Source organism: Poecile atricapillus, chromosome 2 (genome assembly GCF_030490865.1).
Source record: "Poecile atricapillus isolate bPoeAtr1 chromosome 2, bPoeAtr1.hap1, whole genome shotgun sequence".
NCBI lineage: Eukaryota > Metazoa > Chordata > Aves > Passeriformes > Paridae > Poecile > Poecile atricapillus.
In genome coordinates, this window is record NC_081250.1 from 133,531,350 (window position 1) to 133,548,407 (window position 17,058).

Consider the following 17,058-nt stretch of genomic DNA (forward strand, 5'->3'; position numbering starts at 1 on the left):
GAAAATAAAGTAATGTACATAAGAAGAAGAAAAAAAAAAAGAAATCCCAAGCACAAGTACAAAATTACAGGCTCCAAGGTAACCAATACTGCTCAGCAGGGTAGTGGGATAATGTGTTTAGACTATAATACACAGATCACTGAAATGAACTAGATGACAAAGAAACCCATTGCTTTACTCAGTCAGTAATCAGGGGAATTATGGCTTATACTGTGTCCTCTCCACATTTTAAGAATTATAAATTAGGACTATTTGGTTATTATGTACCAAACCTATACCTACTGCTCATGAAATCCCCAAGCTGCAAATTCTTAAAAGGTGGAAAAACATCACTGTATGTTTGCCCTATTCTAACACTGTTCTCCTGTTAATGTAGCACTGGTCTCTGCCACAAACAGGAGGAAAGTAAGATGTACCTCTTGTCTGACTTAAACAGCTGGTTTTGTATTTCATGGTATCAGCCAACACAGTTTTATAAAACCTTTGGCTGATACTTTGGCTCCCAAACTTTATTTCCTCTTTTGTGGGATTGTCAATTTGGTTGAATCTGCAATCTGCAGTAGAATGCTAATCTGACAAAGATCAAACGAATTAATGTCCTGAAAACAGCTTTCTGTCAATGAAAATACTTCAGGTAATACAGTGATTGCAGAATGAAAATTCTCTAACAGTAGACCATTCCTATTTAATGATATAACAACACTGACGTATATAATGACCTAAGCTGGGTATAAGATAGCCCACAAGAAGGTTGAAGCATGACAAGAAAAATTAGCAAAACCAGGACATGTATTTTAGTTCCAGTTTTAAGAAAAAAAGGCGGATTTCATATCACCACATAGAACAAGGGCAGAGCAGTGTATATTGCCTAGCAAGGCTTACAGTGCTGTGTTTCACAAAATCCTCGTGCAGAAGCTGTTGATGTTCAGGCTGGATGAGCAGACAGTGAGGTGAACCAAAAACTGTCTGAACATCTGGGTCCAGAGGGTGGTGATTTGTGGTGAGTTCTGGCTGGAGGCCAGTGACAAGCTGTGTGCCCTATGGGCCAATACCGGGTCCAGCGCTGCTCAATATACTCATTAACAATGCAGATGATGGGACAGCGAGTACCCTCAGCAAGTTTGCTGATGACACCCAACTGCAAGGACTGGTGGATATGCTGGATGTCGCTGCCATCCAGAACACAGCAACCTCATGACAACCAAGGGGAGCCAAGGTACAAATCCCTGCACCTCGGCAGGAACAACCACATGCACAAGAGCAACCACGTGCCAGAGACTCTCCAGCTGGAGAACAGCACGGCAAAAAAAGGACCTGGAAGTCCTGGTGGCCACCAGGTTGAACATGAGCCAACATGCCTTGCAGCAAAATAGGTAAATAGCATTCTGGCTGCAATAGAGCCAGCATGCTGAGGCAGACACTCCTTCTCTTTATTCAGCACTCATGAGGCCACATCTGGAGTTCTGGGCTCCCCACTACAAGAGAGACATGAGCATAGTGGACAGAGTCTGGCAAAGGGACACAAAACTAAATAAGGGACTAGAGCATCTCTCACAAGAGGAAAGGCTGAGAGAGTTGGGACTTCAATCTAAGGAAGAAAAAGCTCTGGGGGGGATCTTACCAACATACATGAACATCTAAAGTAAGGGTAGTAAAGGGGACAGACCCAGGCTCTTTCCAGTGGCACCCAGTGACAGGACCAGAGGCACCAGCACACACCAAAACACTGGATCTGTCTGAACATCAGAGAACACTTCCTTTGCTGTGAGGGTGACCAGTTACTCACATAGAGTGTTCAGGGAAGTTGTAGAGTCTCAACCCTGGAGTTATTGAAAAGCCATCTGAACACTGTCCTGGGCAACCAGCTGTAGACGGCCCTGCCTGGGAATGGTAGATGATATCCAAAGGTCCGTTCCAATCTCAGCCATTCTGCTGCAGTTGACACTGAGGACTTAATGCTTTCAGGATGTGATCTCCACACATCTAACTTGAAGGCACAGCAGCAAAAGGAGGGAATTTGCCATTGAAAAGCTAGGAGCTCATGTTTCGTTCTATAGAATCCCTCTAAGGTCAGTGGCACAGGAAAAAAGTTACATCAATGAGTCAGGAAAGTGTAAGAGTTACACATTCAGTGAAAAAAAAAATCCATGGGTACTTAAATATCCAGCTGGAAGTACTCTGTTGCCTTAGCAGGAACAGCAGGACCAGGTGCAGACACCCATAAAACTTGTGAAATGCCTCTAACTAGCGATGAATTCTTAAGTTGGGAAACTGGTTCCTCTAGCTCAGAATCTACTTAGAACCTTTCTTCAGATTTAAGTGACACTGAGAACATCTCCCTCCTGAATAACAAAAAGAAAACAACCCAGAACCATAACCCCACACCACAGTGCAGAGGATGGCCATAGCCTAGCTCAAAAGGAATACAAAGTCAAACATGCTTTTTAAATAAGCAAACACCCATAAGCTAAAAAAAAGCATGGCCCCTCCTCTGAAAAAAGTCGTAGTTAACAGTCTGAATACAAACAGGAAGAAATCACAAATGGTGTGAGCCAGACAGGACTGCCACAGAGGAGTTACAGCATGCCTACATCTATAGGATTTGGTAGCAAAGTAGATCTACAGCTACAAGTTGCCTAAACACCTAGTGTTATTTCTGGGGCGGGGGGAGGACGACGAAGGAAGAAAAATACACTACAGGAGAACAAGTCAGAGTCAATCTGAGGCCCTTCTGTGGCAGCAGATTTCCAAAAGTATAGTTTGCAAATCCAGACAGAAATCTGTTCTCTGGTGCAGAATGCATCAAATCATCATTCTGTGGTCCCACATCCTATTCAACTGCACCAAGTCCTTGCAGCTGGTTTGTTTAACATTTAGCAGAAGACTATTTCTTTAGCCAGCACACCACAGCAGCTAAACAACTGAATCAACCATCTCAGCTGGGTGAGTTCTGAATCTTAAAACAATTAAAGCTGCAAGCTATTTAACTATCCATCATTTTAGGAAATATATCCTCTTATGATAATAAAACACAAATAATGGGAATTTAGAACCTCATGGATCTAAATTCAACAATACCTGAAAAATACACATATGATAATAGTAGCTACTATACAGAGCAGTGTTACTATACTGAACAACAAAAAAATGCTACCTATCATAATACAGCTAGGAAGCTGTACAGTTGTTTAATTAGAATAAGTGAAAATTAAAAGACTCCATTAAGGCAAAGAAAGGAAAAAATCCTATTTTTACAGTCAGAACATTGCTGTAATGATTCCATTAAAAAATGCTATCAAAATAAAAATCTGGTCACTGAAAATCATAGAACCTTTTTGTGTCCCATTGTGATAAAACTGTTAATGCTCCTTCAGGAGTTCATTATGAGCCACCAGGGAGGCTGTGAATTTACCAGCACACCAGCTTAAAGTCTGGAGAGTGAGGTTCTGGTCCCAGCTGAGGCTACTGCGGGAACCCAAATCATCTCTTCACCATTTTCTTTTGCTCTAAGCTTTTGAGAGCCGTGATCACTTTGAGCAAAGTTGGAAAACGGCCTTTGATTAGAGCACTCAAACACTATAAAAATATTTTTAAAATATTTTAAAAAAAGAACTGTCACATTATTAAATACTTTGTGTCTTGACTAGCAAAAAGCAACTGTATGTTTTGTGCATGTGATTTTATTAAAAACAAAGCACAAACAAGAACTGAATTCTAATTGCTTTGCTATGAAGTCCAACAACCTTATTCTCATTCTGAATTAGTTTTAGCAACAGGGAAAGATCACTTAGCATGTCCAGTCTGTTACTTGCCAATACCTCCAATTCCAAGCCTTGAAGTATTCAACAAAAACTCTGACATCACAGTGTTACCTGCAAGTCACTTTTCCAAACTTGCTAAAAACTGCCTTTTAAATCCCAGACCTCCTCCTCACACTGCTCTGTCTTCCACTAAAAACATATCTTCAAAACCTTTCTCTCAGACACTGCATCTTTGATTTGGACAGGAATGGACTGAGGCATGGAATAAAAAATAGAAAGCAAGCACCACGCCAGGAAAACAAGCAGCCAAATCACTTTCTCCAATGCACAGTGAAGGAAAAATAACTCAAAAGAAGCCCCAGCTTCTGAGGTGCAGCTTATCCCAATACTTTTTTTTGCAAAAAAGAAAAAGGTTCTTTTTTCCATTTGCCTGCACCCCAGCCATGAAAACTCCAGGAGCTTCCCTCAACATACCCAATGTTTTAGTTCCTCTAGAAGAAATCATGAAGCAGCACTCTGAGTACCTCCTGCGTCACATTTTGCCTAAGGCCCTATTATTTCAGGTAACAATCTTGCCTGATACAGATTCTGCACTGCAAGAGATAAAAACCAAACTCTGGCCATTCCAGCAAAATAGCCTGTTAGTCCCCAGCCTTCCTATGAGGAACAGGGCACATCTTCTGCCTAGCCAATCTGCCCCACAATGCCAAGATATTACGATCTCTATCATTTGAAGGTTTAATTAAGTACTTTTAAATTACTGCTCTAAAGACAGATACATTTTGTCAAAGTCAGTGAATTGTACATACAATAACTTTAGAAAATGGAAAATGAGAAAAGAAAAACTACTGTTAATAATATACTGTGGTCAAAGTCAAAGAAAAGAGTTCCAACAACCTAAGAAAGATCTTTAAAGATCAGACAACAACTTATACTACAAAATATTAAATGGATTAAAAGCCATAAATTCTCTTCAGAAAAACATATCTTGATATTTACTAGTGAGAGAGAGGAAAAAATGCAGCTCTGACCACTTTCATGCTGGATAGAGAATAGTAAAAATTTCATACCACAAATGAAAGAATAAATACAGAGATACATTTAAGAAAATTAATTTTGCAAAATGAACAAGAAATTAAGACGATACCACCCTTACTGATGGAAGTGACAGGCCCCAATGGCTTCAAACAACAACGGAGTAGGACCTATATTCAACTTTATTCCCATAGGCAAATATTTATTCTCCAGTTATGTTTTCAGAAAAATGCTGTAGCATGAACATTTGTTTATATTAAATCAATATCAGACTCCACACTGACACCTACACGGTGAAACCACAATTTTGAGTAGAATCCAGAGATCCCAATCAAGATCCATTTCACTGTATAAGAACTCCCTACACATAGAGATAATCCATCCCAGAGGTGAAAAACATGAGAAGTTGAGGAAACATAATGGATAACAGAGAATGAAGCATAATGAAAGACAGTAAGCAATTTTTTAAAATGCTGTTTTATCACAGCTTTGGATTAAAGTAATCAACTACTACTTCTGTAGCCCATAGGAAAAAAAAACAAAAAAAAAAATAAAAACAAAAAAAATACCCAAAAAAACAAAACAAAACAAAATTAGCATCCATCTTAACTAGAGATGATGGCAAACATGCTGCAGAAAGTAGCACCAGCAAGACCTGAGTACAGAGCAGTTTCTTTCTAGGCTCTCTTCTAATGAATAGGCAAACTACAGCTGCATGGGTATAATCACTCTCAGCTATTAAGAGATATTTTGAACTGATTCATTTGACAAACAAAAGACACACTCTCTCGAATGTGGATTTTTTTTTGTAAATTTTTATTTTTTTTCCTGAAGACAAATTTTGTAAGATCACTGAAGTCTCCAGCAGCCTTGGTACCTTCATATGCTGCATTACACTACTGCTGTAACAAATTAAAACTGGCAGACCTCATGACTGGCAATAAAACAATGATAGCAAGAAATCCCAACACAGCTAATGTTCAAAATAGTAATAATCATGGAAATGTTTTCAAAGTTTTTTTTTCTGCACTGTTCAATAAAACACCGTAATATAAAAACTAAATCAGAAAGATGAGACCAAAATATCTTCAGGCATCTTTCCTGGTAAAAGGCAGTAACCAGTTTAATGATGAAAAGCTGTCCAAAACAACATTACAGAAAATACACATTTCATCTCCACTGTGAATGTAAGCTATTTGAGAAATCATCTCAACAGCAACTGGCTTGGGATTACAAAAACTAGTCAATAAGACAAACCATAAAATGCTACACTAAAAATCATTTTTAGAACTGCAACCAAATAATCAAGTTGGGATGTTAAATATTCAATATACCAGTACGGATTGCTGCTCTAAAACACACTGCACTTTCAAGTGCAGCAGCTAGGATTTGCTGAAAGACTTGGTGAAGCATATTTAGTATGAGAAATTCCCCTGACAAGTGTTGGGTGTAGCAGTAAGACTTGTGAGCAAACACAGCAAATTTAATGGTTACATCACTCCTCACCTGGAAAAAACTGGCAGTTTTACGCAAATGCAGAGAACCAGTGCTCCCATCTTAAACCTTTCTATTCTATATAAACCTATCTTAAAACTTTCTATTCAGGTTTACAGTATGTTTCAGCTGTTTAGAATTGTCACACTTCATACCTTTGTATCCGTGAGTTTGTGTTCTCTCTCATATAAAACAAAAAACTTCTTTAAATTGAAGCAAAATACTAATTTCCCTAGAAGGGAAGGGTAAGAGAAAAGAAAGCAGTCTTGGTGAACTGAATTTTTTAAGCACAGAAAGACTTTTAGAAATAGAGCCCAGAGTTTATTGTCAAAATAGCTCTAAGCCAGAAAGAGCAAATAAGATCTGAAGTTCAGATAATTATTCCTGTAGTGGAGTAACTACTGCTGTGTCATCCTCACTTAAACTGTCAGGCTTAAAGTTTTGGACAAAATACATGTGCACACCGTGAAAATTAGGTTTATGTATTTATTTCAACATCTTTTTTCTCCAAATTGCTCCTCTCCATTTAAAATCCTCTAACTACTGCAACCAGGCCTTGTCTTCACACTTCCTCTGGGGCACATACAGATGCCAACTACTGCAGTCTCCTATGTGGAGGCGTTTCTAAGAGCCAAATCCTTAGTGGACTTCAGTGAACTCAAGGTTCAAAAAAAATGTCTGTACAAATGGAAAGCATATGTAGTTTTTTTTGTAAACATTTTTTTTCTTTCATAAATGGCTGTAGATGCAGAGAAAGACAAAACAACAGCTTTTACACTAAGCATCTTACAATTTAACTGCAAATTAGATTGCTGCTAGTGTAATCACTAAAATAAAATACCTTGAACCCCCTTCTCTTCTTCATAAAAGTTTCAAATACCTAATACCACCTATTTAAGTCACTAATTATTAACTGTGCTGAAACTGTAAAAAGGCAGCTACAACACACTGCGTTTGCCAAGCTTAGGAACATTCTTGGTTCTTTTTCCTCGAGTGTCAAGTCATTTTTCATGTAAATATAATTGTGTACTGAACAGTTATCTTACTTTAGATAGCTTAAGAAAGAAAGTGGCACACCCTTCACATCTATTTTTTGATTGAATCACAAATTTGACAAACAACCTGCATGGCAATCAGAATATTTCATGAATACATACTATACCAAAAATTATCTCAAATGTGTGCTAACTTTTAAAAATATTTAGCATATAAATGTTGTTGACTGATACCTTACTGCTCTTAGAATTAAAAATGTTCTTCTCTGACAGCTGTGACTTGCAGTGCCAACCTTAAAATACAGCTACTAATATCTTAGTCCATTAGTCTTACTTTATCATTGGTACAACAAATATGCTCAAACCTTATAGATGATTTGAGAAGGAAAAAGGAAGCAACATTCGTGCCCCAATTACTATTTTACTAAATTCCTTGTGACAGGTCACAACTACTCTCAGCCCAGATCACATTCACAGTACAGTTTCACATTACAGTAGCCAAAATAAACTTGCTGCTTTCAAAATGGAAGGAACTCAACCCTGCTTCCTCTTACCCGTTCTTCACTACCAACTCTCCCTCCTGCAGCAGTTTTCAAAATATTCTGGTGCGCACCCAACAAGGAGATAAACCAGTTCAACTTCCTAATGCACTAAATTATATTTACTTCACTTTACCAGGGCTATCTTTATATCATTTTAGCAAGTCAGTTTCTTATGGGATCAGAAACTTACAGTTAGTGCAACGTAAGAGGTGGGGAAAACAAACCTCCGCCTTCAGAAGAGAGCAATTACTTTGACTTACAACATCTCAGGAAAGTTTCAGCAAGAACATTCACAGACAATTACATATGTCCTCTCTAAAAAGAAATTCTGGGGTGTAGCAAGCAATTGTAATCAGAAGAGGACCCTGGCACAGCAAAGTCCAAAAAGGCCTAGAATAACAGCCTATGTAAAAGTAACCTTCCACATTCAACTAGACATGAAATAACACTGTAAATTCTGATGCTTAACTTCCCAAATTATTGTTCTTAAGTAACAATACTAAGCAAGACCAAATCTTAATGCACTGCTGCACGTATGAATCCTGTAACAGTCTATATTACCATAGTGGTGTTGCAAATCTTTTTGCAGCCAAATACTTTTATTTTTTAAAAAAGTGTTTCCAACTAAGACTCTGATGATAATAATAATAATAATGTCATGACAGTCATACCATCCCCTCCTTCTCTTCTGAAAGAGGACAATCTAAATTTAGCTAAGCTTTCAAGAAATTAATCCTAAAACCAAGTTCAACATTTCACCTGTTACTAAAGTTACTAAAGCAGCTGTAACTCAGGGAATTCAAATACTATATCAGTTATGGCTTCCCAGTAATTAAATCACCTATTACTGTTTGAGGCAGGCTACCTGCACTTTTGCTAAAGCAGATTAGGAAGAGTTTAAAGCACACCAAAATAAATCATTTAAGCTAAAAGAAGTACTGTATTATCTGCACAAAACTTGAAGATTCTCTGTTTAGGAACACAAAAGTACATCCCTTCTTTTCCCCAACTTGGGGCAGCAATGCGGAACACATGTAAGTAAGAACTGAGAAGTTCGAGCTTGGGCTGCTTTCCTCTACACAAGAGGTCAGGTACTCTCCCAGCACGCCTGTGGATGTAGCAGAGGGGGTTCAGGTCGTGCATTATCACTTTAACATTAACACCTGCATTACCAGGAGCTCTCTCTCCCTCCCTGTGCATGGCTGCTGCGGATGTGTGGGGCCAAGACACCAACTCCACATCTCTGCTGGCTCCATGCACAGCCATACCACACCCTAAGCCAGCTCCTTCCAGCAACATCTGCTTGAGATTTTTAACAGATTTGCTCATCAGTAAATGCAAGGGGGGTGGCGTTTGCCAGAGTAGCAGCCACATATCCACTGATCACTTGCACAGTACCTTAAATCGATGTGCAGATTAAAAAGGTATGTTCTTGCTAGGTATTTTTTTTCCACATAAATTGGTTATCAGAGAGTGCAAACAATGCAGGCATTGCAAAGTACACAACTTAAATTTTCAGTTCAGGCACAGCCTAAAGTAAGTAACGTTCAAATAACAGAGACAGGCACTGAATGTATTATTAAGGGAAAACAAAGTCATGTTAAAGAACGAGATCATAGTTTCTTTCCCCAAAGCTGACCCTAGATACAGACTCACTGAAGCTTCAAATCAACTTTTCTCAGGTGTGCTACTGGTTTCAAAGATGTTACTGACAGAAAACTTATCACATGACAATTCTAAACACTCATATTCAGAATACCCTCTAACCAAATTCATTACATCTCATCTTCAGGAGGAGAGAAAAGACCATATTAACATTGTGTCAATGACCACTTGAAATATTACATCTTACTCTAGGACATAAACCATTTAGCTGACAAGAATTTTCTTAGTACAAGGTAAAAACAAAGTTAAAACTTTGAGATGAATCCTGTCCCTGAAGATTAGCTCATGTACGAAAAGCCATTTATGTAAGGTGAAAGACTCCCCTTCTCCTTCCACAGAGCAGCAAGTAAAACTGCTCCTGTGAGGTTTCATAATAGCCAAGAAAAGGCTATTTGTCATGGTTACACCCACTTCCTAACCCAATATAAAATTAAGAAATATACCAAGAATTTACTAGGATTAACTTATCTATGAATCTGTGTAAAACTTCCTTCACAAAGCACAAAGTCTCCAACCAGATAGAGGTGGATAATTGACAAAATATACCTGATATACATTGTAACAGAAGCTGGACACCTCTTTTTCAAATATTAAAGCCATTAATTATTTACATTCCAAATACTCTATGGAGTTATTTCTCAAACTGCAAGCTATACTGAATTTTTCTCCCATTAAACTCCTCGTATTCAGCTTGGAGACAATAAATTGCCTGAGGTAAAAATTCCCAAGTTACCTATCTCCCTTAATAAACTTACCAGAAAAAAACTTTAATTATCTCTATTCATCCTAAACAAAAGCTCAGCCTAGTATCCATTTCAAAAGATGAATCCTAATACAACTACAAAATTAAGTATGACCTTGTCCTCTGTGAACTCTCTTCAGTGTCACCAGCTCTCAGACATCTGAGTGAAGAACTCAACACCGTTTCAGCTTATTTGAGAGAGGACTAATAATCACCATCAACGTACAATACTAACCTACATTTTCAAAAACACTAGCTACGAAGTATTTTCAGATGATGAGCAGATGATCCTCCGATTATTCCCCATTATTCTGTGATTATTTGTGGTTATACAGTTACTTTCTCCTCTTTTCTTTGAAGAGTTTTACCATTCTCACAGTTGCTGCATGAATAAGTGTGGTAACAAATTACACAGAAAACCTAGTAAGAACTGTAGAACAGAATGACAGAAAATGCACCAAACCAAGCTGGAAAAAACTACTTCCTCACATTTTGTCGAGTACTTAAAAGCAGAGCAATACTTCAGAAGGATGGTTTCCAAAAACACTTCACTGCCTTCACACATCTACACTGATTATTAAGCATAATGTATCAAATATTTGATTATAAAAATTCAAGTGTCCTGTATCCTAAATACACAGGGGTCACGCTGATAAATGCCTTGTGTTTTAAGTGATTCCTCCTTAGATTCACAAACCCATAACTGAAAGCATACAATGCAGAATTATGATCCCAAAATCTGATTTTGAGAAATAACTATCATTCAGAATACAGACAGAAAAGAACCCTGACTGACCACTGTCTGCAGCACAGACTCGAAAAAGCCTATAAAGTGAGAGAGAAAAGAAACATCACGGAGACACGAGACTTTCCAAGATCCTAACTTCTATGAGTACGTGTATGAGAATTTATTAAGCTATCAAGATCTTGATCTACATTGACAGAATAGTAATAAGCAGCAATGCTACTGATAAAATTGAACTGACATTTCCAGCATGTATGTGTGTGCCTCAACCCTATTTATGAATCATTCTGATTTCACTGCATTACATGTTCTGATACAAGCTACTGCACTTTCAGTAAAATTACATTTTATGAAGCCAAAATTTCTGACTTTCAGCTCAGATCAAGGAATCACTTGATTTTTCAGAATAGTCACTGCTTAACAGGACTTCAACAGCTTTCTCCATATATTAATTACCACACATTTTGAAGCTTCCTGTCTCAAATAGTAGTTGTAAGAGCTGCTGCTGTGGTAAGAAGAAAAAAAAAAAATAAAAACGAGAAGGCATTATGAAGACTGAAAGGGACTCATATTTTATATCAATATGTCAACAGAAGACGTAACATTAAAGAAAAAATAGATGAGCTCTCTCACTTGGAGCAAAGTGTGATAATTACATGCTAAATGTTTTCTAAGGGCCTATCAACATAAAAAGAAAAAAAAGAAAACCCACTGGGGTCCTTTCAAGTTCAAAGCCCTAGATCTTACTCCAAACCAAAACAGTGCAAGCAGTAAGTGAAAGAACTCCTAATACAGCATCATCTCTCAGTTTGTCACTCTAAAGGAAGATGATCTATGCCAAATTTTAATGTAGTACTTATGGAGAAAGAAAATCAATCCCATAGGAATGGCTAGGCCTCCTAGGAAGCAGGATTCTGTAAAATGCATTATCAGGCTAAGTGAAAAAAAATACACTCCACACTAGTGTATCAGTCATGTTCTAGATCTGTTTTATCTTTTCCCTGTGTAAGCATACAGATTATGTAGTTACACAGAAATTCTGTCTTCAAAACTACCCATTTTCCTCATGGTACACTCTCAAAGTTCACCTGTTTTAAGAGGCATCTCAGCAAAGACTGGTCTAGGAAAAGTGACCTAACTACAAACAACTTTGAAGTGAATTGGACCCTGACCTACTGCTCGTATAAAAGCCAGGAGAGTATAACCAAGAGCTTATGCCTTTTAAGACTTAAAAATATTTAAATATTGTTTAGACTCATTAAATAACATTAATCTTTAGTGTAAAAACACTCAAGGTTTCTATCCAGTGATGATTAAAGATCACGATTTATTCAAACATATTTTTTTTTAGAAATTAAAGATTAAATTACTGGTTTTTAAGAATTCCTATACAAAAGAGCAGAAGTAAAATTTGCAAGCTATTACACATACCATTAGCAATTGCTACAGAAGAAATATCTGACAGCCACACAGAGCTGTCAAATACACGTCAAGCAGTGAAGAAAATTTGGTTCACGGATTCATTTTCTCTCCAAGCACTCCAGTTTCTCCCCAGCCTGCAATTTTTCTCCCCCAATCCTACATAAAGTTAGCTGCGTGGTTTCCAGGCTGGCAGCTGTCATCCCCATCTCAGCCAAGCCGCACACCATCAGTGATTTGGAGATCGGGCCTCCTTTTGTATCTAACACCCGGTGCGTGAGCAGGGGAAAGCAGCGCACACCGGCGCTGCGTGTGACAACGCTGCCGCCTTTATCCCCGCTCCCGTCATTCTCTCACACACCGCGATCCCCCACCCGCATTGTCTGCCTCGCTCCATCCCTGATTAATATGGACACGTTCTCGCTCCTCCGCCAGGGATCCCCGGGAACCCACTTCCTCGGCCAGGGATCCCCGGGAACCCCCTTCCTCGGCCGGACGCCGGGATTTCCCTGGCCGGCCGGAGCCCCCGCCGGGCCCGCGGCGAAGGTCGCGGCCCCCCAGCCCCGCGCGGGGCGAACTTGGCGGCGGCGGCCGCCGGGAGAGGCCGCTCGGAGCGGGACGCCCCGAGACCCGGCGGAACCGCGGCCCGGCGGGGGGGGTTCGGGCCGGCCCCGCTGCCCCGGGGCCCCTCCCCTCGCCCCCGGGGGGCCCCTCCCCTCCGCCCCCCCTCACCGGTCGTTGAGCTGGTCCTCGGTGCCCGGCAGCGGGTGCACCACGAAGTGGATCGAGGTCATGTTCCGCGCCGGTGTCCCCCCGGCGGCGGCGGGAGACGGGCGGGCGGGGGCCGGGCACACAATGGGGACGGAGGGGGAGGGGGCTCTCGGCCTCCGTCCCTCCCCCGGGGTGGTTCGGGGCCGCCCGGTGGAGTCTCGGGCTCTCGGCGGCCGCGGCGCTGCGGGCGCGGGGCGGGGCGGAACGGCCGCAACGGCGCCGCTCGGAGCTGGGCCCGGGCCGCGCTCACGCACGCGCCGCCATCTTGGCTTCCAGCGGGCCCTTCTCCCTCCCCCCTCCCCCGCCCTCCGTGCGCCGCGACAGGGAAGGGGCGGGGCTTGACCGGCGCGCGCGGCGGCGCGCGTGCAAGCCTCGTGCTGACTGGCGCGCGCGGCTCCCTCCCCTGCCACTAAGCGTGCCACCGATTGGCCCGGTGTGTCGCCCTCGCGGCGGGGCGCGATGACGTCATTGCGCGAGAGGGACGTAAAGCACCACGTGCCTGCCCCTCGCTCTCTCTTCCCCCCCCGCCCCAGAGCGGCTCCCCCTGAGGCGCAGGGCGGGAGCGAGGCGGGAGCGGAGCCGTTTCCTCTTGGCCGGAGCGGCTCCAGAGAGGAAGCGGGAGTGGGGAAGGGGGGGGTGTGAGGCCTCAGTGTGCTGGTCCCCAGGGGTGCCCTGTGGGGGGAACAGGGATTTCCCCCGATGCCCGCAGGTGCTTCAAGCCCAGCGCCCGTTGGAACCATCTCCCCGTGGCCGGTGCTGGCTCTGTCCTTTCCAGTTGAGTTTGTTGTTGCATTTTTAGTGGGTCCTCCCTGCATCAGCCGGGATTTTTCACCATTTTTCAGGCAGGTTCCCAGAATCATTAGGGTTAGAAGGGACCTCTAGAGATCATCTAGTCCGACCTCTCTGCCAAGGCAGGGTCACCTGGAGCAGGTGACACAGGAACGTGTCCAGGTGCGTTTGGAATGTGTCCAGAGAGGAAGCGACATCCCCGGGCAGCCTGTTCAGTGCTTTGCCACTCTGCGTAAAGTAGCTCTACCTTACGTTGAGGTGGAACTTGTATTTCAGCTTATGGCCTTTACTTCTCGTCCTATCGCTGGGCACCAGCAAAAGGAGTCTGGCACCATCCTCTTAACACATTCCTTTAAGATATTTATATCGCTTGATGTGGTGCCTTTTCAGTCTTCTCTTCTCTAGACTAACCACTAGATTGGTGGTGTATCAGAATAAAAAGCTACCACGCTGTGAAGCTCCCGATGCTGCCGGCCTTGCATGCCTTCCCTCTGGACAGAGTTTAACTGAACTGTTCCAAGAGATTACACCTTGCCAATGGAACTGTTTTTAACAAATTAACATCACAATATACCGAAGGTTGAGTCGCAAAGTCAGTTAAACAGCCATTTGTTTCTATAGAAACTAAACACCTTAGCAGGGATTGTACCAAGCTTTGATTGTGGTGATTTTTTATTTATTTATTTTTTTAACTGGAATTTGCTGCTTTTGCAGCCTGCTCTTGCTTGTTCTCAGGAAATCAGAAATTTGGAAAAGTGACTCAGAATTTTTTAGTATGTGAGGAATGATGGTAATCACATGATAGTGATACCAAAACATCTCTGGAACATAGTTCAGTGAGTTAAAATTGACTTCTGAGTCTGTAGAATCATAAACCCTAAAAATCTCTGTGTTCCCCCATTTTCAGACTTTAAGGAAGTTTGTAACTTCCAATCTTCCACTCCCCTTTCTTCCTCGGCTCTTTCTCCAGTACAGCTGAAGGAGCTTGTCCATGAATCAGCTAATGCAGCTGCTTACTGCCCAGAGATTTGGGGAGTTTGTGAAGGGTTTTTTTCCCAGCTATCATTAACATGAGGCAATATCAGAAGAAATATTGAATTGATGCATTCCAGATTTCTTATTCGCAGATGAAGTTTTCCCATATGTTTTGTTCTCAAGTGGCAGTGATACTCAAATGCCTTCAAGAACACAAACAGTAATTTTGTTTATCCTGGGAGGAAAATACTAATAGGTTTCTGAAAATTTACAAGGCAGGGAATAGGATTCATTCTGCTTGGTAATGAGAAGTGCAGTAGCTGTGCTTTTAAAAACTAGTAGGTCCATATTTACCTTTTTACTTTTTTTTTTTCCTCTTAGGACAGAGGAGTTATTAGAGTTTATTTATTATTTAATTCTGTGTTTGATTTTACCCAAGTTTGTTCATTTTCTTCTGCCTTTTTTTCCAACACCAATCTTTATGCTTTCCCTGAAAATAATTGTGGGGTTTATCACAGTGAGAGAGTCTCGTGAGCTGTGTTGATCTCAGTTATTTTATTTTATCAGAATCACTTGCGTGTTTTGATAACCACCTGAAAAACATTTCTTCTCAATTTGATTATTTTTTTCCCAGACAAAAAAAAAAAAGAATATTTCCCTTTGGCAATCACTCCTCTTTTCCATTGAACAGTAGGAAGATGGGTCATGTGAATTCCCGCAGAGCCCTTCTGAATGCTGTCAAGAACTTTTGGTAGGTTTTGGGAAGTTCCAGATATTTATGTTTGCTTTTCTGTTCAAGATGCAGCTCTCCAAAGCATTTACATTTCCAAATGTTATGACGTGTTCATTGGAATTCTCCAAGAGGGTGGGTATAAGGAAGATGTTTCCATTATACTCTTCCTTCCACCATTAACACACAGCCTTTTAAAGTGAATGAGTTATGGAAACCTGCTAGATACAGGAAAGGAGCTGGGAAAGCCCTAAGGGGGTGGACATCTGTTAGGCCTCAGCAGTCTTCTGCTGGCCATTTCTAAGCAAGCCTTTTCTGTAGCTTTATTTACATTGTGTCTAAACCCCAGTTTTAGCCGTTGCTCATGGCTTTGCCAATGGAAACACTCAGCATGGGCAAAAATTTAAAAAAAAATTAAAATGGGTTCCACTGGAACTTGTATTCAGAGCCAGAACAAACTTGGGTAGTGCAAATGTCAGCTCATGTTCACACAAAGAGTTTACACTGCTGTCTAAAATGGCAACTAAGCATAGGCAAGAGGACACAAAGTCAACTGCTTAACTGACAATGTTATTCTGACACCCCTTTGGAATATGGAGGAAGTTCCAGCTCAGGGATGTGAGGCTGCGTCTTACTCGTTGACTTTTGCATTACCAGGAAATGGCAAGCACTGAATGCCTGCCATGGCCACGTGTTCTTGGAAGAGAATTACGGGGTTGCAGCTTGATGGCCCTTTATCTGAATTTGACTTCAAATAGAACCACTTTCTGATTGCAGAACTTTCTTTTTAAGAACTTCAAAATAGAAGATTTTTCCAAAGTTCTCTCGATTGCCCCAGTCTGTTGGATGTGAGCGTCCAATACAGAAATGGTATTTAAAAATTCATATTTGCCAAGTCATGAAAGAACCCTTAAGAACCAAACCAGATTTTTTTTTCTTTACAAACTATATCTTTAAGACAACATTGTATGTCTTGGCCTAAGAAATTTGACTGCCCACATTGCACAGCTCCTTCTTGTGTAGATAGTGCTATTTTCAGGACTACAGGTAAAGCAGCAGCTTCCTTATGAAGGTGCAGCTATAAATACACCAACACCCAACCAGCAGAACAAGTTTCTTGCTGGTACATTTTCTGTGCAAGAGTTTTGTCAACTTGGAAATACCATACAAAATAACTCCTGTGGGATCACTGCTGTCATGTCTGAAATTCAGTTTTGACAAGAGTCAGCATTTCCTGAAGTTTTCAGACTGGTACAAGCACATAGTTTGGCACAGATCTCTGGAGGTCATCTTATCCAGCCTCCTGCTCCACAAATATTCAGTTCCAGTGGATTGGGAATTTTCACATCAGAAAAAGCTTCTGAATAATATGCACTGGGACACATTTATTCCCAA

General features: G+C 41.1%; 1 protein-coding gene across 9 annotated transcripts in view; it reads right to left on the minus strand.

Moving 5' to 3' along the window:
• Positions 1–13,449, minus strand: part of UBR5 (ubiquitin protein ligase E3 component n-recognin 5) — an 86,687-nt gene extending 73,238 nt beyond the window's left edge. For all 9 annotated transcript variants that reach the window (XM_058830658.1, XM_058830657.1, XM_058830653.1 and 6 more), the window contains exon 1: positions 13,131–13,449. In XM_058830658.1, the coding sequence (XP_058686641.1) occupies positions 13,131–13,192 (62 nt within the window). In that variant the 5' untranslated portion in view covers positions 13,193–13,449. The remainder of the gene's footprint in view (positions 1–13,130) is intronic.
• Between the last annotated feature and the right edge of the window lie 3,609 nt (positions 13,450–17,058).